The following is a 26,130-nucleotide window of genomic DNA, read 5'->3' on the forward strand; positions in this document are numbered from 1 at the left end:
TGAAGGGATGTTGGAGGGGCCAGGCTCCACAGTCTCTTCACTATGTGAAGTTCCTGTATCCATCCTCCCTGGTTCTTGGTTAGCCCTTAAATGTAAGAGAAGGCCCTGAAGGGTTTGCCCTATTAGTTGCAGGGGAGTACGGAGAGAGTCAATGGAGCCACACAAGTTCTCCATGTGCTCATTCATATCTTGGCGAAGTCCATGAATTCCCTCTTCAATCCTTTGGAAACCATCGATCAACATAGCATTGTGACATTCCTCGATTTTAAAGAAAGTTTCTTCAGGGACCCAAGTTGAAGATCTCCATCTATTTGGCCCGTTATCTGGATCATCCACTGGAGAACCTGGATGAATAATCTCCTGGGGTTCCCCATAATCATCCTCATCATCATCATCATCATCTTCAATGGTCACAAGGTTCGACTCCGCCATGGTATCTATGAGAAAAACAGGTGAAGGGGGAATCTCAGCATATATCGATTATCCAGGAGGACAAGTACATTCACATGAAAGGATTCAAAGAAGGGCAACAAGGATGGTTCCCAGCCTAATGGAAGAGGCTAAGGAAGTTCATCCTGCTCTTACTGGGGCAAAACCTAGTGTGGGGTGGGATGGGATGGGATGGGTTGGGGAAGAAATGATGCATTGTGTTAAAATCATGGAGAATTGGGTGAGATGTTTTCTGAGAGAATTGACAGAAGAAAATTACGGTGTATTGCTACAAGCTAAAGTGACCACAAGCTAAATGTGCCTTAAAGTTGAAATTTTTCATACTGAGAGCTGACTGCAATTGGTGCAGTACATTTTGATTAATTTGAAGTATCCTAAAAGAAAACAGACCCAATTCCTAATTAGCAAAGTTTAAAGGAAGGTGGAATTAGCACCAACAACAAAAGAGATAGTGATTTGCATGGATTTGAAAGGCTAATTAATCTGAATGGGATGATTGACGCTGCTATGACATGGACATACCAGCGGTACCTCCTGCTAAAGGCTTTAGGAGGTTCAGGATCTCAAGGGTGAATCCTGCTTCCTCCACATACTTCCTCCAACTACATCCAACAGATTTAATGCAGGTTGCGCCACTGTTATTTCCTCTCAAATATGTCTTGGGTAAAGAGAAGATTGCATTGATTTTCTCCAAAAATTGACCACCATAATTTTGATTTTTGCCACCTAGGGGACAGTGTTTGGTTTTCTCCTTCCTGAACAGCTCCTCCTCATGGTGCTGTTCTTCTACAATCAGGCCACCCAACTTCTCTTCTCTGAAGTTTTGTTTTGCTGCATTTACCGGAAGTTTCCTGTGCCGTTAAATTTGTGCAAGTTTCCCAGTCGCAAACTGTAAACAAATTGAAGCAGCGCATCGTAATCATGCATTCGAAATCAGCCAGTCACATTTCCTGTGAAAATCACAATTTTGGTGCAACTCATGCAAAGAAATTCCAGAACCACTCCAAATCACAACTGCATCTTAATGCAATGAGAAGTGCTACAAAATGAATGGAAATCGGGCCACCTTGTTTGGTGTACAGAAAATGCAAAATGTACAGATCAGTATATTTAACAATTTTTCTCCATTGTACCCCTCCCAAGTTTTAAACATTTAATTGCTAATAAAATCATGGTATTCCAGTGACTATATTTTCCTCCTGTTCCAAACCACAATGGCAGGAAAACTTGCATGAAAAAAAGTGTGATATTTAGCTGCTAAGATTCATAACAATGCAAATTTCTTGGTTATGGAAGCAATTGAATTTAAACAGTTCTAGGATTGGTTGGCAACAGCGGAAGGGTACATTCAAGCTATGAGCAATTACATAGAAACAACAGCACAGAAATAGGCTGTTCAGCCCAAATGTTTATATTCCACACTCTAATTACAGCTTCTCACCTGCAAGCCTCCTCTTACATGTGCCAATGCTAAATGCTTCAACCATTCCAATGTGGTACTGAGTTCCACATGCCCACTACACTCTGCATAAATAAATTCCTTCTAAATTCTGTATTTAATTGGTGAGTGGCTAATTTATATTTATGCACCAATTATAAACACTTTTCAATTTACAAATAGGGCTCAAGACCTCCTGCTTTTAAAACAAGTCATTTCAAAACTAAAACAAAAACCTTTGTAAAATAGATTTTGAAATTAAGTCTGAAAAAAATCATTTGAAAGCAGGATCAACAGTTAAAAAAAATTGTGGTAACATCAGTTAAAAAAATTGTGGTAACATCTACTTATCTGCCAATAGGAAGTAAAATTATACTTACTGATCCTGTCAATGTACACATATGCACACAGACACACATAGCGTTTGTGGTCTGCAACCTGAACAAGATGCTTCCTATGCCGGGGAATGCAGTGTAGTAAGCATGGTTTGGACTGAACCAAAGTGCCATTTATGCTTAGCTACAGTGGGCTGATTATAAATTGTGAGAAAAATGACCAACAATTTGATTGAGGTATGTAAACATTGATCACTCAGCATAATGACAGTCAAATATAACTCTGAAATACTGCTTCCTTACTGTGATGGTAGGTTGCTGGTTGTGCCGGAAAGCCATTCTGCTGTGTTGCTTGCTGAGGCCCCGAGGCAATCTGTATTAATCCATCATTGTGGTTCACCGGCAACATGTTGCTTGGCTGACCTGAGGAAAATAGAGTGCAAGGCAAAATTCATTCTGATGAATTTAGCAGTCCAATTCTGAAACATCGATGGATACCAACAGATATTGAAAAATTCTAGTGATGCAACTTCAGGTGAAGTCCAAGGTTTAAACTGATTTTACTACATTTTTCAGACCAAATACTACCCAAACCACTATACTTTTTTTCAAAATTCTCTCTCTTCAACCGCATCTCCAGCTTTGAGGTATACATTGCAATTAATTAGGATGGGAACAATGCAGTCTGAAAAAGCACATGCAATCCCATCAAGTTCACTGCAAAACTGTACTTCTTACCATGAATCAGTTTTTGAGACCATGTTCCATTGACAGTTCCTCTCGAAATGACAAAAATTGACAAATAAATAACATGCAGACAACTGAAAAGAATATGATTTTATTGGCAAAAAGAGCACTGCAAATCCTGGAAATCAGAAGTAAATATAAAAAGATGCTGGAAACTCAACAGCAGGTTCATCTGCATCTGAATGAAAAAGATAGTTTTAAAATCCAACATGTAAACCTTTCTTTTCCCTTCAGATGTCACTTGCCCTGTTGCAATTCCTGCCATTTTCTGTCTCTAAGGGCAATTTTATCTAAAATTGGGAGTTTAAAAAAGCATTAAAAAGTTCAATCATCATAAACAATCGTTCAGGTTTCACTTTTATGATATGCAATACTGCCTGAACTAGATGAGATACTCTCTTGAAACACACTTCTGAATATTGTTGTCCTTCATGGTTAAGTAGCTCTAATGACTGTTTTTGTCAATTATAAAACCTGGTTTTTCTAGTTATCAATGTCTAAGAGGAAGAGGGGTATGAAAGCCCAAGAGTCAAGGTAAATTGAGAAAAATCAGTAAAGTTTTTATTTTGATCATTACTAAAACTTAAAAAAAGCCAGGATTTTTTTTTAAGAAAGAAATTAATCAAATGACAATTCACAATTATTTACACAATTCAGTCATCAGGTTTATGGTCTCACCATCGGACTTACCTAACCACTAGAAAAAAGTAAAATTAAAATTAAAGAGCCACTGTTTACGGCTGTGGCTCCAGTTACTTATTTGTCTTTATAACCATGTGACATGATACATTTTTGCAGATTATGCACAGCTGTAATCTTACTTTTAGTAAACAATGCTTCAGTGTGTGACCATTGGTTGATGACCTCAGTTATCAATGTGGCATCTGTGTCAGTGCAGAACTATCTTTGCGCCATGCTACAAATGAAAGACAGACATTTGCTACAACATAGAGAATATACTCCATACAACTGAACCTAAAGCTCACCCAGATCCTCTTTTAAAATACAATTTGCAGTCCTGGTTTGTGGTTCTGCTGAAAATCAGGCCTAGAAATGCACACAAATCACATTACTGCATTTTATTTTTGATTAGAAAATTTTAATCTTTCTTCTCAATTTGGAGGGAGCCTGCTAAGAGGAGTGATACACACAATGATACCTTTCAGCCAACATCCCAGGGTCATCCTCCTCCACCATCCCTAGGCATGGCCTGTCCCACTGATAAGTCAGACCAGCCAGAGATGATGGCACAGCAGTATACAGTCAGGATGGACTGGCCCTGGGAATTCCAACATTGACTCTGGGCCCCATGAAGACGTGGCATCAGATCAAACATGGTCTAGTAAAAAGAAACCTATTATAACCTATGAATTGGTAGTCTTCCATGCTGAGCACCACTTGGACGAAGCACTGAGGGTGGGAAGGGCACATACTGTACTCTGCATGGGGGACTTCAATGTGCATCACCAAGAGTGACACAGTAGCACCACTACTGACCAAGCTGGCAAGTCCTAAAGGATATAGCTGCTGATTGGGCCTGCAGCAGGTGGTGAGAACACAAGGGAAAAACCTATTTGACCCTGTCCTACCAATCTATCTGTTGCAGATGCATCTGTCCAGAAGAGTATTGGTAGGAGTGGCCACTACACAATTCTTGTAGAAACTATGACAACACCCTTCATCGTGTGGTCCAACACTATCAGACTAAATGGGATAGGTTCAGAACAGATGTAGCAGCTCAAAATTGGACATCCACGATGCACTAAAACCATCAGCAACAGAATTTTATACCATCACGATATGTCACCTATTGGCCTGATATATCCCTCATTTCATCATTAAAATTGAGCAAGGGGACTAACACTGATTCAATAAGGATTATAGAAGAGTACACCAGGAGTGCCATGCATACCTAAAAATGAGATGCCAACCTGGTGAAGCCACAACACAGTACTACATAATTACTAACAGCCTTTTTCATTGGCACCCCATCCACCACCTTCAACATTCAATCCCTCCACCACTGATGCACAGTGGCAGCAGTGTGCACCATCTACAAGATGCACTGCAGCAACTCACCAAGGCTCCTTCGACAGCACCTTCCAAACCACCTCAAAGGACAAGAGCAGCAGATGCGTGGGAACACCACCAACTACAAGTTCCCTCCCAAGCTACAAACCATCCTGATGTAGAACTACATCAATGTTCCATCACAACTGCTGGGTCAAAATCCTGGAACTCTCTCCCTAACAGCACTGTACCTAACACCACATGGACTGCAAGGTTCAAGACAGCTGCTCACCACCATCTTTCCAAAGGCATTTAGGGTTTGGGAACAAATGCTGGTCTAGCCTGTGATGGCCACATGCTATGAAAGAATAAAAATAAATGTAATATACCAAGTGAAGTAGTCCCACAATTAACAGATCACATTAAAGCTCGACAGTCCCGCCACACCCAGTCAGGTGGTGGACAAGTAAATATCTAACAGGAGGAGACGACTCCACTTACATTCCCATCTTTAACAATGGTGCAGCCCAGCACATGAATACAAATGGCATGGCTGAAGTGCTTGTAAGCAGAAGTGCCAAGTGGATGATCAATCTTGGCCACCTCCTGATGAGCCTAACAATCTCAGATGCCAGTGTTCAACCAATTTGATTTGTTCCACATGACTATCAAGGAACAGCTGAGCATAGTAGATACAGTAAAGACAACATGCTGGGTGTAGTACTAAAGACTTGTGCTCCAGAACTAGCTATGGCTCTAGCCAATATATTCCAGTATAACTACAATACTGGCATCTAGCTGACAAAGTAGAAAATTGGCCAGGTGTGTCCTGTCCACAATAAGTAGGACAAATATGATCTAGCTAATTACCACCCCCCATCAGCCTACTCTCAAAGTAGGAACGGTGTCATCAACAGTACTATCAAGCAGCATTTCCTCAGCAACGTTAACATCTTGGGGAATTACCAATGACTAGAAACTTAAGTGGAACAGCCATACAATTACTGTAGCAAGAACTCACCTTTTGACTTCCCAAATGCCAGCCCAGCATCAACAAGGCACAATTCAGGAGCTTAATGAAATACTCTCCACTTGCCTGGATGAAAGCAGCTCCAAAACACTCAAGAAGCTGACACTATGGAGGACAAAGCAGGCAGCTTGATCAACACCCCATCAATGACCTTAAACATTCATTCTATCCATCATCTCTGCAGCAGTGTGTACAATACACAAGATACATTGCAGCTACTCACTAAGATTCCTTCAACTGCACTTTCCAAACCCACTACCCTCTTTCAACTTGAAGGGCAAGGGCAGCAAATGTATGGGAATACCATCATCTCCAATTCCTCTCCAAGCCACACACCATCCTGACTGTGAACTATATCACCGGTATTTCGCTATCCTTGTGAGAAAATCCTGGAACTCCCTTCCTAACAGCATTGTGGATGTATCTACCCCAGATGGTCTTCAAAAAGCCAGCGCCCCATCACTTTCTCAAGGGCAATTAGGGATGGGCAACTGCTGGCCTTGCTAGTGATGCTCAGATCCCATGAAACAATTAAAAAAAAATCTGCTCAGCAATGCTTAGTTTGGGTTCAGCGTAAACCACTCAGCTCCAGACCTCATTACAACTTTCATCCAAACATGGACAAAGAGCTAAAGAAAGAATGAGGGGATAATGACTACCTTTGACATCAATTGACTGAGTGTGCACTAAAGAGTCCTAGTAAAATTAAAGTTAATGGGAATCAGATGAAAAATTCTCCACTGGTTGGAGTCATACCTAGCACAAAGGAAGGCGGTTGTGGCTGTTGGAGGCCAATCATCTCAGCCCCAGGACATGGCTGCAGGAGTTTATCAGGGCAGTGTCCAACAGCCAACCAACTTCAGCTGTTTCAATGACTTTCTGCCTCATTGTAGTTGCCGATGTCAAGTGAGGATGATAGCTGATTATTGCAGTGTTCGGTTCTACTCAACTCCTCAAATAATGAAGCAGTCCATTTCCACATGCAGCAAGACCTGGAGAACATTCAGGCTCCTGCTGATAAATGGCAAGCAATGTTTGCGCCACAGAATTGCCGAGCAATGATCATCTCCAATAAGAGAGAATCTAACCATCTCCATTTGATAGTCAAAGGATCACCAATGCCAAATACTCCACCATCAAGATCATGGGAGGTCACCATTGACCAGAAACATAACTGGACCAACCACATAAATACTGGGGCTATGCAAGCAGGCCAGAGGCTTGTGACAAGTGAGTCAATTCCTGACTCCCCAAAGCCTTTCCGCATTCTACAAGGCACAAGTCAGAAATGTGATGGAATACTCTCCACTTGTCTGATGAGTGCAGCTCCAATAATAATAAAGAAACTTGAAACCATCCAGGACAAAGCAGGCATTTGATTGGAAATTTCTGCAGCTACTAAGTGCCGGTGGTGAAATGTGTACCATCTACAAGTTGCACTGCAGCAACTCACCAAGCCTTCAACACTTACTGCCGAGAAAGACAAGGGCAGTATACACATGTGAACAGCACAACTTGTAAATTACCCTTTAAGGCACAGCCTGACTGAACTATAACTGCCATTCCTTCATTTGAACTGGTCAAAATTCTGGAATTGCCCTGTGACAGCAGCTTTACACTAACCATGGCAGTTCAAGAAGGCAGTTCACCACCATCTTAAGGGCAATTAGGGATGGACAATAAATTCTGGCCTTGTCAATGACACCCACATTGCATGAATGAATTTTTAAAAATAAGATCAGGAAAAACTGATTTTAAAGATTGATCTTCATACTGCACAAGATAGTAAAGTTTATCTTGTGAAGAAATGGAGCCAAGTGAAGATTTCACAGACTATGCCATGTGACTTGAATTAGTCTTCAGCCTTTCATCTGCCTGTTTGGTACTAGTAAATAAAATGCCTTATCCCAATGTACTGCTAACCACTGTTTTACCTATCCCAAGTGAATTTATAAGGTTTCATGAGAAGTTATGCGTATATAAGTTTATATTGAACTGCTTTTTGAAGTGATTTATTTCCATGGAATTTGCTCTCAATGTGTCCACGTGGATCACTTGATTACATTTATGATGCTCCTCGAGACAGCTCTCAGGCTTCTGACCACCCCCACTGAAACTTTGCTCATTTTGTTGAAATTATCCAAGTATCACTGATACTGAAATAGAGACAAAGTTGAGGCAAAGCTAAAATTGTTTCTTGCAAAATATTTCACTAACAGCCCCATTTGACCAAAAGCAGAAAGTGCTCTTTTGTAATACAATGAGGAACCTTTAAAATCAAGATAGTTAACATTGATGGACTTAAGGTAAAGCCCTGGGGGTATGTTTCAAATTATTAGCATTGAGAGTCAAGCAGCCGTTATATAAACCAGAAAATCTGGTGGTTCCCATAACTGTAGTGCAATCTACATCACTGGTTTTACACCAGAATGGTGAAGTTAACTTTTCCCCTACCCCAGTATTGAAAACAGTCTACTTGTTGGTTCTCTCCACAGATGCTAAATAACCTGTTGAGCCTTTTCTGAATTTTGTTTTTCCCCAGGTTTCCTGAATTTTTTAAAAATTCTACAAATGAATTTAGAACAATGAAATCAAACAGCACATCAGGTCCCTCAGTGGTTCAGCTAGTTTATCTAATCAATAGCTTAGTCATGCAAGCCAATGTAGTCTAAATTAGATTTCTGAGATAGCATTCTTGTCTCAGGTCATAAGGTTGTGTGATCAAGCCCCAACTCATCAGTTGAGCACATAATGTAGGTTGATGCTATATCAATGCAGTGTCTGGAGGTTCTGTTGTTTGGGCAAGATGTTAAACAGAGATCCCACCTACCTTTTCAATGGAATTTCAATGCAATTAAAGTATTATTGCATATGCCAATATGGGAATGCAACTTTAGTGTTGTCTAAACTACTGGGCAAAAGCTTATGTTACTGCATTACATAGTTTATTTTTCTCCAGAACATGACTGCAGGATCGACTTAATACAGGAGTAGCACTCCATCCACCACTTTAAACATCCACTCCCTCCACCACTCACACAGAGTGTGTACCATATACAAGATGCACTGCAGCAACTCACCAAGGGTCCTTTGACAGCACCTTACAGATCTGTGACCCCTAACACCAAGAATAACAAGGGCAGCAAATACATGGCCACCACCTCCAAGCCACACACTATCCTGACTTTGGAACTATATTGCCGTTCCTTCATTGTCGCTGTGTCAAAACCGTAGAACTCCCTTCCTAACAGCACTGTGGGTGTACCTACACCGCGTGGATTGCAGCGGTTCAAGAAGGCAGCTCGTCACCAACTTCTCAAGGGCAATTAGGGCTGGGCAATAAATGCCTGCCTAGCCAGCGACACCCACATCCCGTGAAAAAATTTTAAAAACCAAGTTCTGCATAAGTTTCTCAGCACTGAAATTTCAACTAAAATGCAGAGCTGTAACAAGTATATACTAAATATATATTTAAAAAATCTAAAATGTTTAGTAAAAAAATCATTCTTGAGAAATACACTTTAAAACAATGAAATCAAACAGCATATCAGGTCCCTCAATGGCTCACCTAGTTTACCCAATCATTTTTCAGTCTTATAAGCCAATGTAGTCTAAATTAAATTTCTGAAATAGCATTCTTGTCTCAGGTCATAAGGTTGTGAGATCGTGACTTGTTTCATGACTGAAAATTTACAAGGAAACTGTCCCTCGATGCAAGATCCATTTTCTTTTCTACAATATATATGTACACTTTGTTTTCATTAACCCTAACTATAATTCCACTTACTTGTGGTGGCAACGGGAATGTTGGGAAAATTGGTGGTGCTGGGAGTACTGGGCTCTGCTGGTGTTAACAAGGCTGGTCCACTGTAAGTTTCAGTTGGTTGCCTGGTGCTAGGCGGATGTTGGATTGTCTGCAAAGAATGTCCTTCAGTGTTCAACAGAGACTGCTGTCCTTCAACTTGCCCGTATTCATTCACAAATTCATCTTTAACTAAAAGATTTGAAGGAGCTGGAACTAATTTTGAAAAAGGAAAGATGTCAATAAGCATTAATGAAAGCAAGACGATTGTTATTAATATTCAGGTATTTTCTCTCTTTAAAAAGATCTTTCATGCCATCCACCATTCAGCAATCTAGCAGGTGAGGGGACAGGCAGGAGTATAAACCTACTTCCAAGGTTGCCTCCAAAATCACTCCAATCAGACACTTGCAACTGCACAAAAAAACTTGGCTAATCTCCATGCAGGAAGCTTTCACTTTCCCTGCTAAATATCTGCCTCATGCTTACAGATTGCACTCTATAGATAGTCATTGCACAAGCCCACATAACACCATCTTGCTGCAATATAATAATACATTAACATTTTGGGTAAAAACAGAAAATGCTCAAAAAATTCGGAAGTTCTGGCAATATCTGTGGACAGAGAAATGGAGTTAAGGTTTCAGGTCGATGACCTTTCATCAGAACCCCAAGTTCGGAGTAGTATTCGCCTCACTCCGTAAAGTGCTTCAAAATGTTTGTGTGTGGGGGCACAGGGGAGTGTGGCAGGGGGAGAGGGGAAGAATAATTACTTAATGAGCTCTCTTTGGTTCAGAGCATTGACTGAGATTATCCCAACAGCTTCTGCAAATGCATGATGTACATTTTGACTTTTCACTTGAATTTCTGTGAAACACACCTCACAGGGAAAGCTCAATTCAAACTAAATGAACTATTTAACTAAATTTAAAATGTGATAAATTTATTCATACGCATTAACACTAAGAACAGCACAGTATTGCCAGAAAGAACATGTTTCTAAAAGATCTTTTTAAAACTGTCACACACTTGGGAAACAAACCCAGCAGTACACCACAACTCCTCCAACATTCTGTACATAACATATCATTATTTTCTAGTTGAAAGAGATTTACATTGAACATCCGACAGTCTAAACTCTACTTGAACTCATGCAATCAAAAGAGATGAAAGAAAAACCTAGAAAAAAAAGTCACAAAATTTGAAAGGATGCAGCAAGTTCTAGTCACACCACACACAAATAGATTAACCCATAAAGCAAATCGGTGATGAGCTGCTTACCTGAACTTTGCAGCGTCAATCCTGACAGATCTTCATTTAAAAAAAATGAAATATTAGTATCAGTTTTATTTTATCCAAATATTGCAATATCTAATTTTTGAACTTTGAACGTCTAAGTAATTAAGTTTTTCTTGGGACAAGAAAAACTTAAATAGAAGCAACTTAATTCAATTCTACAACACTGATTGATATCAATAATGCACTGAAATCCACTCACCCCATAGGGTCCATGGCAAACTGCAGAGACAGGTACCCAGGATGAAGTTGAGATCAGTGATACCATAACAAACAGCACACAATTGTTATATAATTGTGCTTTGGCTTATCAAGTTTTGATAAAACTATTCACCTGCAACTTACTTATCCTACAAGCCAAATTTCACCACTGAACACCAATACAATCTAGCATTTTGCTACTGCATTGATCTGAAAATGTTACAATGCTGTTAATATATCTGAAAGGTGTGAAACTACAAATTAAAATTGCTGTGGTTATTATTCAACTTAATGCAGCAATGTCCAACCTGCAGCCCTAGAACCACATAGGATCAACCTTTGAAACCAAGGTAGCTTGATTCTATTTGCACTTGTGCTTTTAAATTGTTGGTTTGTTGTCTGAATTTTGTAGGCTTAGAAGTTTACTTTCACGTTATTTTCTCCTCAGTATGCTAAATCCTGAGTCAGAACATCAAAGTCAGTTAGCATCGGTAACTTGAAATGCACATAAATTATGTAACTGAGAGAGGCATGTTGCTCAGGCTTTTCGTCTTGCACTCATCAGGACAAACACAAGGTGGCCAAATTTCAAACGATCACAAACAACTTACACGACAGGGGAAAAGGGTGCTGATTGGTTGTCCAGTCCACTAATTGGCTAAGACATTGCCATGGAGAAAGCAATGGGGAACTATAAGCTCCGCAAGCTTCCTGGTAATTTAAAAAACACAGGGCAAAGTTTAGACATATTCTTTTTGTTTGCAGAGAATGTTCCCCCTGTGTGAATGTATGTCACTTCTAACAAGCGTAAATGAGTTACATTACGAGCTAGACTGATTATCTTAAATTGTTAGTGTTAGTGTTGCTATTAGCACACTCAGGATTGTTCAGCAGATGCCGCCCAATCACAGGTCCCAATACTGTAGTATAAATTGTTATGATCGTTTGAAATTTGCCATTCTTGCGTTTGTCCTGATGAGTGCAAGACTAAAAGTTTTTGTAATGTCTATTTTTTCAGCAATATTCAAGTTCTATATTAACAAGCAACTATTTAAATTAGGTAACATGGGTTTAAACTGTGGCTCTCAAATTAGGTAACATGGGTTTAAACATGTGGCTCTCAAAGCTCCATGGTTCACATCTAAGCAGCCTATGAGATAACACTTTGAACACTTCAACTTAGCTTGAAGTGGTCAGTGATTGCATGGTGGCTATATACAAACAGCAGTCAAAGTGTGCAATTAGATTACATGTTCTATTACAGCAGTTGGATATTTTATTACACTAATGTTTTTTTTAAAGTTCTGCTTCAGAAGATCTAGCCTAACAAACTAGTTTGCATGTAAAGGCTCAGTAGCAATCTCCCTCCTAACTTGCCACAAAGATACAGTGTCTCAGATAATGGATCATTATTTTATCAACAAGAAGGGGGCAAAGATTTGAACATTGAGCCATGCAGCAAACTCCAGAAACTGCAGAGTAACATCAACAAATCCCATTGTGAGCTATTAATGATCAGATTCATAAACTCTACAAATATCTTACCCAAGCACAAAATGTTATCCTTGAACATAAGCAAATTACATAACCAATAAGTAAATGTAATACACAAGTCACTTCGATGTTTTTAATAAATTGTCTTTTTAATAATTTCATCTCATGGAATCAACTGCCTGCAGCATTAATATTTTTCTGTCACATCATCAGAAAGGAGACTGCTGCCTTAAAATACTTCATTTTTTGAAAAATAAAATATGCATATCATGGTGTAATCAGGGCCAAGAGTTTTCCCTTTGCTTATCAGCTTATTTTGGCAAACAGTGGATGACACGACAATGATGCACAAATATCAAACATATTATAAATGTAAGTTTTATCCAGCAAGCAACAAAGCACACAGCATGCATAATATAAACAGTATCAAGAAGTTATTTTTAGTTCTAGTCTCGCCAGGGTGGTCTAACTACAAGCAAAAACCTCAAGCAGACTGCACAATTGTTATACTTTAGAAAGAGAACCTTCAGCAATGAACTAAGTGCTATTTTCCATAAAAAGAAAAAAAGGCTTGTGTTTTACCGTTGTCATATACAATTAAGAGTGATCAGGTAACTAGAAAAGTCTATCTATGTTGCCCATCATTTTGCAATGAAAACCTACTTCAGTAATGAGTAGTCTAAATCCTCGTGTCACAAATGCCCGGTATTTAAGAACATAATTAGGAGTAGGAATGGACCATCGAGCTTGCTCCATCATTCAATACGATCATGGCTGATCTCGGGCTTCAACTCCATTTTCCCACCCGCTCCCCATATCCCTTAATTCTCTGAGACACCAAAAATTTGTCTATCCCAGCCTCAAATGTATTCAACGATGGGGCATCCACAACCCTCTGGGGTAGAGAATTCCAAAGGTTCACATCCCTTTCAATGGAGAAATTTCCCCTCATCTCAGTCCTAAATGATTGGCCCCTTATCCTAAGACTGTGCCCCTATGTTTCAGATTTTCCGACCAATGGAAACAATCAGCATCCACCCTATCAAGCCCCTTCAGAATTTTGTAGGTTTCAATGAGATTGCCTCTCACTCTTCTAAACTACAGAGAATATAGGCCCAATTTACTCAGCCTATCACAGGACAACCCCTTCATCCCAGGGATCAATTTATTGAACCTTTGCTCTACCACCTCAAATACAAGTATATCCTTTCATAAATGTGGAGACCAAAACTGCACACAGTATTCCAGATGTGGTCTCAACAAAACCCTGTATAACTGTAGCAAGGCTTCTTTATTCTTGTACCCCAATCCCCTTGCCATGAAAGCTAACATGCCATTAACCTTCCTAGTTGCTTGCTGCACCTACAAGCAAACTTTCTGTGACCCTTGTACCAGCACTCTTTAAACATCAACACTTACAAGCTGCTCACCTTTTAAAAAATATTCTGCTTTTTTATTCTTACAAAGTGAATTTGAACTGTATAATACACCAGTCACTAACCCAATCCAAAATTCTTTGAGCTTGTACTGACAAATCCTGAAAAATTCAAAATTATGGCATACTGCAGCTGCAAACCTAGTTTCCAACTAGAGTTGAGCATTGCTGAATTTATTAAGACGATTCATGTTATCCTGATTCTCTTTGTTGTTACCTGACAAGTCTTGCTTACATGAATGTCAAGACTATACAACTAAAAATCCAGACAGCATTCCTTTCCTCCTCCTTCAACTGTGTGTTACATTCTTCTTCTTTTCAACATAAATGTATCAATCATACATAAGGATTGATGAAACAATAATGTGGATTCGTTATTTGAAGATAAGACGATATATAGATAATGGTCATTGGGAGGCTAAGTATGGTACATCTGATCTCTACTCTGCTGCTTGCAGACTGACAAGTCATGGGGCTAATATATTCTGTTCCAATGATTCATAGTTTAAGATATGTCTCCTTTAAAGGTATATGCACATCATATCAGAACACTGATTCTTCTCATCTGTAACCTCTCATCTCACCAGCTTTTAATCAATCTTTCTTCATTTTCTCAATTTTATTGATAGTTCCAGTTTTTTTTATTCATTCATGGGATGGGGGCTTCGCTGGCTGAGATTGCCCATCCCGAGTTGCCCTTGAAAAGGCGGTGGTGAACTGCCTTCTTGAACCACTGCAGTCCATGTGGTGTAGGTACACCCACAGTGCTGTTAGGGAGGTCCAGGATTTTGACCCGGTGACAGTGATGGAACAGCGATATATTTCCAAGTCAGGATGGCGAGTGAGGGGAACTTCCAGGTGCTGGTGTTCCCATCTGTCTGCTGCCCTTGTCCTTCTAGATGGTAGTGGTCATGGATTTGGAAGTTGCTGTCTAAGGAGCCATGGTGAATTCCTGCAGTGCATCTTGTAGATGGTACACACTGCTGCTACTATGCATCGGTGGTGAGGGTGTAAATGTTTATGGATGTGGTGCCAATCAAGCGGGCTGCTTTGTCTTGTACGGTGCCAAGCTTCTTGATTGTTGTGGGAGCTGCAGGCAAGTGGAGAGTATTCCATCACACTCCTGACTTGTGCCTTGTAGATGGTGGACAAGCTTTGGGTAGTCAGGAGATGAGGATTCTGGCTTCGTCTTGTAGCCACAGTATTTATATGGCTAGTCCAGTTCAGTTTCTGGTCAATGGTAACCCTCCAGGATGTTGATAGTGGGGGATTCAGTGATGGCAATGCCACTGAACTTCATGGGGCGAAGGTTAGATTCGCTCTTGTGGGAGATAGTCATTGCCTGGCACTTGTGTGGCGCAAATGTTACTTGCCACTTGATGGCCCAAGCCTGGATATTGTCCAGGTCTTGCTGCATTTGGACATGGACGCCTTCTTTGAACATTGCTCATATTTAACCCAAGCTCCAAATGTGCCAGTCTCCTCCACATATTCTCACAGTGTTGTAATCAAGACTCAATACCCTAATTTCCATTTTAGAGCTTCAAAATTGTGGAGCTCCTTACCTCCTTAATTTCTCTCCTCCTCCACTGCAGTCTGCAAAATTTAAATACCCAAGGCTGTCATCTTCTAACTATTTTTCAATTCACCTGATCTCCTCTATTTTGTTGAAGATTGGTAGTGTCCTCCACTTTGAAACTCAGCTCTTCACCTAGATTTCTCATCATTAAAAATAAATCATTGTGCCACTAGGGGTATCTTGCCATAAATGAGCAGTTAGTACCAATCACATGAAATTTCACCTAACAGGTACTATTAGTACAAAAGGATAGAACAGTTAAAGTAAAAGAACCCTTACCAATGCCAGGTGAAACCACACGTTCATAGTGATAAGGATTCACGCAGACGCTGTCACATTTCAAGTCAAATGCATACTGACAATATTTTACATGTTTCAGTTCATTTTTATGAAGGTCAGGCCATCTCCAAAGCCTAGCGTAAATCACATGTGGAAAACCTTTACGTCCAGCCACCTGGGGAAGAATTTGTTTTTGAGAAATGATATCATAAAATGCACAATTGTTTTATAAAATCTATGCAAATGTAAACTCACGAGTTTCATAAAAAAGAGTGACAAAGCCGTCAATACAGAAAAGCACACTCAAAATAAACCAGAGGGAAGGATCAATATGCTAAAGAATAAACCAATTGCAGGAATTGACACCCAAGCTCAAGTGTCCTGCTCAAATTCATGCTTTCCCAGGATCGACAATTCTTGATAAGCTGAATCATCTTCCTTCCCTACTCTTTAAAGTGAGGCATTGGTGGTACAATATCCTGCACTATGAGTTCTAACCTTTCACCTATATTTCTAGATCTAAAACACTTTTCTCCTTGCAAGTTGATTAGTAAAAAGTAAGGAGACACGAGAATGAATAGTCTTCAGAAGCACACAGAGGTACAAAGAGCAATTGTAAACATGCTTCAAACAAAACAGCAAGATATGCTACCAATGTTATGTAAATTTAAAGTCATGAAGATATGAGGATTCTTAAGGATGCAAATGGGTCTAAAACATTGGACAAGCATTAAACAGTTAATGTACTCTTTGTTACTTCCACTAAGGAAAACACAAGTAACATATTCAGTATAATCAAAAATACAAGCAGGATTTTTCTTTAATATGTTTGCAGGATGCGGGCTGCCGGCAAGGCCACCTTTACTGCCGATACCTAGTTGCCCCAAGAGGCTGCTTTTTTTAAAATGGGGAGAGGCTCTTTTTTTTATTCACTCATGGGGTGTGGGCGTCACTGGCTAGGCCAGCATTTATTGCCCATCCATAACTGCCCTTGAAAAGGTGGTGGTGAGCTGCCTTCTTGAACCGCTGCAGTCCATGTGGCGTAGGTACACCCACAGTGCGGTTAGGAAGGGAGTTCCAGGATTTTGACCCAGTGACAGTGAAGGAATGGCGATATATTTCCAAGTCAGGATGGTGTGTGGCTTGAAGGGGAACTTCCAGGCGGTGGTGTTCCCACGCATTTGCTGCCCTGGTCCTTCTAGACTTTACTAATCATCGGTTTGGAAGATGCTGTCTAAGGAGTCTTGGAGAGTTGCTGCAGTGCATCTTGTGGATGGTACACACTGCTGCTACTTTGCATTGGTGGTGGGGAGAATGAATGTTTCTGGACGAGGTGCCAATCAAGCAGGCTGCTTTGTCCTGGATGGTGTCAAGCTTCTTGAGTATTGTTGGAGCGGCACTCATCCAGGCAAGTGGGGAGTATTCCATCACACTCCTGACTTGTGCCTTGTAGATGGTGGAAAGACTTTGGGAAATCATGTGATGAGTTACTCGCCACAGAATTCCTAGCCTCTGACCTGCTCTTGTAGCCACAGTATTTATATGGCTAGTCCAGTTCAGTTTCTGGTCAATGGTAACCCCCCAGGATGTTGATAGTGGGGAATTCAGTGATGGTAATGCCATTGAATGTCAATGGGCGATGGTTAGATTCCTTCTTGCTGGCGATGGTCATTGCCTGGCACTTGTGTGGCGTGAATGTTACTTGCCACTTGTCAACCCAAGCCTGGATATCGTCCAGGTCTAGCTGCATTTGAATATGGGCTGCTTCAGTATCTGGGGAGTCGCGAATGGTGCTGAACATTGAGCAGTTCTGGCCTTATAATGGAAGGAAGTTATTGATGAAGCAGCTGAAGACGGTTGGGCCAATGACACTACTGAGGAACTCCTGCAGTGTTGTCCTGAAACGGAGATGATTGACCTCCAACAACCACAACCATCTCCCTTTGTGTTAGGTATGACTCCAACGAGTGGACAGTTTTCCCAGGTTCCCACTGAATCCAGTTTTGCTAGGGCTCCTTGATCCCACACTTGGTCAAATGCTGTTAGTGTTAAGGGGAGTCACTCTCACCTCAGGAGTTCAGCTCTTTTGTCCACGTTTGAACCAAGGCTGTAATAAGGTCAGGAGCTGAGTGGCCCTGGTGGAACCCAAGCTGTGCGCCAGTGAGCAGGTTATTGCTAAGCAAGTGCCGCTTGATAGCACTGTTGATGAACCCATCACTTTACTAATGATCGATTGTAGACTGATGGGGCAGTAATTGACTGGGTTGGATTTGTCCTGCTTTGTGTACAGGACATACCTTGCTAGTACAATTCAGAAAGCATGAAGTATAAACCACACAGAGAGAGACTGGGGTCACTTAGAGGCCAGACCTGATAGAAGTGATATTTTTTTCTTATTGATGGATATTAGTGATTGAAGTTAATCTCACAAGTCTGCATGGTGGGATTTAAACTCATAACCTCCAAGTCACTCAAATCAAGTGGAAATAATAACTTCCTTCTGTTTGGGCTAAGCGTTCAAAGTAAGAAAAATTCTATTTATCCCAAGGTACGAAGAAAGCCACAGCTGGAAGTCCAAGAATTACTGAGTTATTTTGAGATTGGGTACCAAAAAGATGAGGGGGCAGACCAACAGAACAGAAGTATTAGTCGTACAATGTAAAATCGAGAGGTTCATTAAAAAAGGAGTGACAAAGCTGTCATTACAGAAAAACACACTACAAATAAGCCAGAGAAAGAATAAGTTAAAGATTAAACTTATTGCAGAAATTTGGAACTGAAATATCTCCTTAAATCTCTGCTTCTCTACAATCTTACCTTTTAGCCTATTTTCCCATTCCACTTTAGCCAACCATCTTCATACCCTTGTAATTTTTCACCCTCAAACTGAATGTGAAACTATCATATTACGATCACACTTACTTAGGAGGATCCTTTACTATGAAGTCATTAATTAATCCTGCCTTATTACACATTGCCATGCCTAAAATAGTTCCCTCGTTGTTTCCAGAATGTACTGTTCTAAGAAACTGTCCTGATTATACTCTATGAATTCATCCCCCTGAGTACTTTTGCCAATTTGATTCATCCAATCTATATAAAAATTAAAATCTCCCGTGATTATTACAGTAGCATTCTTATAAGCCCGTATTTTTTTTGATTTATACTGTCCTACAGTGTAGCTACCTTCAGGAGGCCCAAAAACCACTCCCCATCAGCAACTTCTTTCCTTTGCTAATTCTTATCTCCTTCGAACTGATTCTATGTTTTGATGCTCCAAATCAAGATCATTTCTCTTTACCATATTGACCTCACCCTTTAGTAACTGTGGAATCCCACTTCTTCCGCCTCCCCACCCCGAGAACCTGCCCAGATTTTCCCCCTATTCCCACTGCCTTGAAATTTACCAGGTTTCTTGATCATCAAGTTGAGCGAATTAAATTGGTTGAAAACTGGCAGCTGTGGTGGTGGGAACCTCAGGGGAAACCAGAGGTGCTAATCTCTTCCTTTTTACATACTTGGAAAAGGTTTTACAATCTGTTTTCACATTTCTTTATATTTTTATCACTTTCTTGATCTTCCTCTGCTGATTTTTAAAACTCTCCCAATCTTCAGGTTCATTCTGGCAACACTAAGTCTTTTTGTTTAATCTCATTGTGTCTTTAACATTTCTAGCTTGTCACAGTTATACCACTTTTCCAGTAGAGTTTTATTCCTTAAGAGAATGTATATTCCTTGAGAATTATGAATTATTTCTTTAAAATATTTGTTATTGTTTTTCTACCATCATACCGTAATCTAATTTTCCAATCTACCTCAGTTTATGCACCCCTCATATACCCACAATTGACTTTGTTTAAATTTAAGCCCCTTATTTTGGACTTAACCACATAACTTTCAACCTTCATATGAAATTCTATCACATTATTGTCACAGCCTTTTCCTGACCTTTATTGTTTCATGGCTCTACAAATACAGATTCTACATTCCTATTTTCTGGGCTAAGATCCTTTCATTCTTTATCATCAGATCTACCGCACCTCATTTTCATTTTGCCTATGACTTCTAAAAGTCAAGTGTTGTCAACCCTGATCTGCCTGCAACTACATCTCTGTGATGGTTACTGGATCAAATCTATTTATCGCAAAATAAAAACAGAAACAGAAATACCTGGAAAAACTCAGCAGGTCTGGCAGCATCGGCGGAGAAGAGTACAGTTGACGTTTCGAGTCCTCATGACCCTTCAACAGAACTAAGTAAAAATAGGAGAGTTATCTCCTATTGGATCACTATATCAAGAATGGAACAAAAGAAATACTACACCTTCCGCCGCATCCAAAGGATGGTTTACTTTACAGCAGTAACCGGAATGGAGGTCGAGCCATGCCGAGGCTTGAAATCCAGATTCTGTCCGCCTATTGTTATCTCCTCCTATCACTGCTTGCTTGTCCGAATAACCACCCCCACTTCTACCAACTCCCGCCCCCCCCCCCCACCACCCCCCTTAAACCAGCTTATATTTCACCCTTTTCCTATTTTTACTTAGTTCTGTTGAAGGGTCATGAGGACTTGAAACGTCAATTGTACTCTTCTCCACCGATGCTGCCAGACCTGCTGAGTTTTTCCAGGTATTTCTGTTTCTGTTTTTGTTTTGGATTTCCAGCATCCGCAGTTTTTTTGTTTTTATCTATTTATCGCAAAGATGTGTGGCAGGTCAGAAGACTGGACAGAATATAAAAAACAGCAAAGAATGACTAAAAGATTAATAAGGAGGGAAAAATTACGACTTTGAGAGAAAGCTAGCTAGAAATATAAAGACAGATAGTAAGAGTTTCTATAGTTTTTTTTAAAAAAGTCAACAAACTGAGCGTTGGTCCTATAGAAAAGGAGTCTGGGGAATTAATATTGGAAATTAAGGAGATGACATTAATTGAACAGGTATTTTGCATTGGTCTTCACCACAGAGGAGACAAGTAACATCCCAGAAATAGCTGTAAATCAGGGAATGGAAAGGAGGGAGGAACTCAAGAAAATCACAATCACCAGGGAAGTGGTACTGAGCAAATTGTTGGAGCTACGGGCTGACAAGTACCCACCCAATCCTGATGGGCTTCATCAAAGGGTGGTGGTTAGTGAGATAGTTGATGCATTGATTTTAATTTTCCAAAATTCCCTAGATTCAGGGAAGGTTCCATTAGATTGGAAACTGGCGAATGTAACTCTTATTAAAAAGGGAGGGAGACAGAAAGCAGGAAACACTACAGACCAGTTAGCTTAACGTCGGTCATAGGGAAAACATAAGAAGCTATTATTAAAGATGTTATAGCAGGGCACTTGGATAAATTCAAGGCAGAGACAACATGGTTTTATGAAAGAGAAATCATATTTAACTAATTTATTGGAGTTCTTTGAAGAAATAACATGTGCTGTGGATAAAGGGGTGGATGTACTGTACTGTAGATTTCCAGTAGGGATTTGATAACATGCCACATCAAAAGGTTATCGTGGAAAATAAAAGCTCATAGTGTAGGGGGTAACATATTGCCATGGAATGAAGATTGGCTATCTAACAGGAAACAGAGTAGGCATAAATGGGCCATTTTTTGGTTGGCAAGATGTAACGAGTGGTGTGCCACAGGGATCAGTGCTAGAGCCTCAACTCTACAATTTATATAAATGACTTGGATGAAGGGACCAAAGGTATGGTTGATAAATTTGTGACGACACAAAGATAAGCAGGAAAGTAAGTTGCGAAGAGGACGTAAGGAGGTTACAAGGGAATATTGATAGGTTAAGTGAATGGGTAAAGGGCATGGCAAAGGGAGTACAATGTGGTCAAATGCAAAACTGTCCATTTTGGCAGGAAGAATAAAAAAGCAGCATATTATCTAAATGGTGGGAGGTTGCAGAGCTTGGAGATGCAGAGGGATGTAGTGCATGAATCGCAAAAGGTTAGTATGCAGGTACAGCAAGTAATTAGCAAACCTAATGGAATGTTATCGTTTATTGCAAAGGGAGTTGAATACAAAAGTAGGGAGGCTAAACTTCAGTCATACAGGGCATAGGTGAGACCACATCTGGAGCAGCATGTACAGTGTTGGTCTCCTTATTTAAGGAAGAATGTAAATGCGTTGGAAGCAGTTCAGAGAAGATTTACTGGGCTAATACGCAGGATGAGGGGTTGTCTTATAAGGAAAGGTTGGACAGGCTAGGCTAGTATCCGCTTGAGTTTAGAGGAGTAAGAGATGACTTGATTGAAACATACAAGATCCTCAGGGGTCTTGACAGGGTGGATGTGAAAAGGATGTTTCGTCTTGAGGGAGAATCTAGAACTAGGAGTCACGCTTTAATAATATGGGGTCAGCCATTTAAGACAGATTAGGAGAATTTTTTTTCTCTCAGAGGGTATGAGTCTTTGGAACGCTCTTCCTCAAAAGGCGGTGGAAGCAGAGCCTTTGAGTACTTTTAAGGCAGAGGTAGATAGATTCTTGGTAAGCAAGGGGGTGAAAGGTTATCGAGGCTAGGTAGGAATGTGGAGTTGAGGTTAAAATCAAATCAACAAGCATTTGATCTTATTGAATGGCAAAGCAGGCTCAAAGGGCCAAGTAGCCTACTCCTCTTCCTAATTCATATGTTCATATCTCTTTATGCCACTAATTCATCTATCTTGTTAAAAATGCTTTATGCATTCAGATACAGTGCCTTCAATTTAAGTATTTCTCCCTGATGTAGCCTTAGCTGCTAATGCTCTATTACCATTATTAAATTCTGTCCCTGACTCAACCTACTTGATTTAATCCAAATTGCCGCTTCGCTCAACAACCCTAATTTTTCTCTTTGGACCTATAAATTTACCCTTATCTGAACCCATCCACCACAGTATGCCTTCACTTTGTACTGCAGAAGGAACCCAAATGCACTTCAATTACTGGCAACTGACAATACGCAAATTGTTTATTGTACAGAATTCTGTTTTTTTTTACCCCAAAATGATCAAGAGTATTCAACATCTAGATTCAGAGCTAGTGACACCAGATAAAATGGGGCACATTGTGCACAAAATATATGCAACACTGTGACATATTTCCAATTTCTCAGAGGTCAGTCCTCACATCTTATGGGAACTTGGAGGTCAAAAGCTTCCAAATTTGAGGCAATGTTCACTGACAATGATACATATTTGACCCATCACTAATCTTAAATTTAATAAAACAAAATGCCATTGAATGTAATACATTTAAATGAATTTTAAATAAAGATTAATTTAGAACCCATTTCTTACCAAGGGAAAATAGCACTGAGAATAAAATACAAACTTAATTATATTAGTGGCTAAAAATATTTAAGAATTTAATTCAACACGAAAAATTGTTCTGCACAGCTGAATTACATAATGATATTAAAACACTATCAACAGGCCTTGCACCTCCCATAGTAAAACAGGGGAGATGGTGGCATATAGTGGTATTGTCACTGGACTAGCATTCCCAAGACCCAGGGTAATGCTCTGGGGATCCATGAAATTTGAATTCAGTAAAAATCTAGAATTAAAAGTCTGGTGATGACCATGAAACCATTGCCACTTGTAAAAACCCATCTGGTTCACTGATGTCCTTTAGGAAAGGAAATCTGCCATCCTTTCCTAGTCTGGCCTACATGCGATTCCAGACCCACAGCAATGTGGATGACACTTAAATGCCATCTGAACAAGGGCAATTAGGGATGGGCAGCAAATGCCCACATCCCATGAACGAATAATAAAAAACGAAAAGTATATTTTTCTAACAGCAAGCTGGCTTAATTATTTCACTTAGTATTTTACCAACTGTTTCTCTAATTAAAATCTCAAAGGTTAAATTATGTATACTGTTACTGGGTTTTGTCTTGATGTAAGTCGCCCATAAATTAATGTATTCAAACAATTAGAGGATTGAGCAACTGCTTGAAAAGCTTTAAGAGTTCACACTAAATACCACTCTTCCAGCTATTGTTAGCATTCACTGGTCTTCACAGGTCAGCTAAGAATCACTTCTTAAAAACAATCTTAAAACAGCTAAGAGTTTGACTTTTTGAATAAATCAAATTATGGGTGCGCCTAATAAGGCAGAACGAGGAAAAAACACAGATTCTGTTCAGGTCCTAAACTTGAAATAATTGTCTGATCCCCATCATATTTTACATGATGTAATATTATCTTCCTGCCTCACAATGTGTTTGAAGTAAACAAGATAGCAAATTATTTCATTTCCTTTTCAAACTTTGGCAATACCTTAAATGCTAAATCATATGATCTGGAAACACATTCAATCAATCAAATCCTTTATCATTGCTTTGGTCTACAAATACCAAGACATTACCACATCACACAAAAATTATACTAATAAAATGTCTAATCCCTATTAAAATTATATACTTCTATAGGAATAAGTATTTATTTTTTTCTCAAATGACACGCAGAGAAGTTAGTGGAATCTGTCACTGGAGACGGAGTGACTAAGCTCTGGAAAAGTTGAGTTGATCAGAGTTAGCATAGATCTGTTATGTCCGACTAATCTAATTAAATGCTTTGATGTTCTTTATATTGAATTCCAGAAGGATTTAGTATGGTTTCAGACAAGAAATTAGTAGCAAAAATGTAAGCACATGGAACTAAGGCAACCTTGTGAAATGGATTGGAAATTGGTAAGAAGGCAGGAGACAGAGAATTGGGTAAAAGGGAGTACATTCTGATCACTGGAATGTGAAAAGCACTGTTCCCAGCAAGTGGTGTTCCACAGGGCTCCGTGCTACATCCTCAGTTTTCACCATACATATGAATGACAAGGCCTTCAGAATTGTATATCCAAGTTTCCAAATGCCACTAAATTAGGAAGCACAATAAATAGTGTGAATGAGAGCAGGTGATTAGATACCATGAAACAGATAAAGCGAGTGTGCAAAACTGGATTGTGGGATATGGGTAATGTGAGAAAGTGAGAGCATTCCTACTTGGCAGGTATTGACTTCAGAATTGTTACATCTGTAACTAGAAATATGCCACCCACTAGCAATTCTACAGAGCTGCTTTTGGCAGAGCCCAACACCTCATGCCAGGTGAGCTGCTATGGTGAGCTTCAGATTCAAAATATTGAACCTCAGCAGAACTGTTCAAAAGTGGCAGTGGTGGGGAAGCAATGAATGTGGGATTTTTTTTTAAACCCAATAACTTTTCTGCTAACTTAGCATGGATAAACATTCTAAACATAATCAATCATTTGGTCTCTTTTCTTCATTCTTTTTGCTCTCCAGCACATTAGATCATTCAGTCTTGTTTAAAAGTCTATGCACCTTATCTGTTTCAACTAGCCTGTTTGGAAGGAAATAAGATCACCAATCTTTCAGCAGAATCCAAGATAAGATCTGCTTCAATAAAGAAACTGAATCAAAACAGAATTGATGAAATAAGCACCTAAAATAGAAATACTTTAAGAAGAAAACAAATGAGATCTAAAGAGTTAAACAAAAAAAACAAAGAAAAAAAGGATTTTCTCCACAGTTCACACCCAAAGATGAACAACACACATTTGGCAGAAATTAAGTAATTTCATCCAGATGGGAGCTCAAGGTGGATCCATTTTCACATTTTTAAAATTCTTTGCTGGAAGGTGGGTGTCGCTGGCAATGCCAGCATTTGTTGCCCATCCCTAATTGCCCTTGAACTGAGTTGGTTTTGCTCAGCATGTCAGACATCAGTTAAGATTCAACCATTTTACTGTGGGTCTGGAGTCACGTAGGCCAGACTGATTAAAGATGGCAGATTTCCTTCCCTAAAGGACATTAGTGAACCAGATGGATTATTGTAACAATCAAAGATAGTTGTCATGGTCATCATTACTGAGACTAGCTTTATATTCCAGATTTATTAATTGAATTCAAATTCCACCAGCTGCCGTGGTGGGATTTGAACTCATGACCCCAGAGTTTCTGGATTACTCAAACGGTGACATTACCATAATATGGTAATTACTCCCCAGTATCATGAACCAATAACTTTA

The 26,130-nt window shown here is 39.7% G+C and overlaps 1 protein-coding gene across 5 annotated transcripts in view; it reads right to left on the bottom strand.

Annotated features, from left to right (window-relative positions):
* The window catches only part of LOC144686798 (mothers against decapentaplegic homolog 4), a 94,728-nt gene that overhangs the window by 32,928 nt on the left and 35,670 nt on the right, over positions 1–26,130 (bottom strand). For all 5 annotated transcript variants that reach the window (XM_078552543.1, XM_078552554.1, XM_078552517.1 and 2 more), the window contains 4 exons: positions 16,097–16,271; positions 11,094–11,123; positions 9,798–10,028; positions 2,527–2,646 (listed from right to left, as the gene is read on the bottom strand). In XM_078552543.1, the coding sequence (XP_078408669.1) occupies positions 2,527–2,646; positions 9,798–10,028; positions 11,094–11,123; positions 16,097–16,271 (556 nt within the window). The remainder of the gene's footprint in view (positions 1–2,526; positions 2,647–9,797; positions 10,029–11,093; positions 11,124–16,096; positions 16,272–26,130) is intronic.

This window comes from Cetorhinus maximus, chromosome 1 (genome assembly GCF_964194155.1).
Source record: "Cetorhinus maximus chromosome 1, sCetMax3.hap1.1, whole genome shotgun sequence".
Taxonomy (NCBI): Eukaryota; Metazoa; Chordata; class Chondrichthyes; order Lamniformes; family Cetorhinidae; genus Cetorhinus; species Cetorhinus maximus.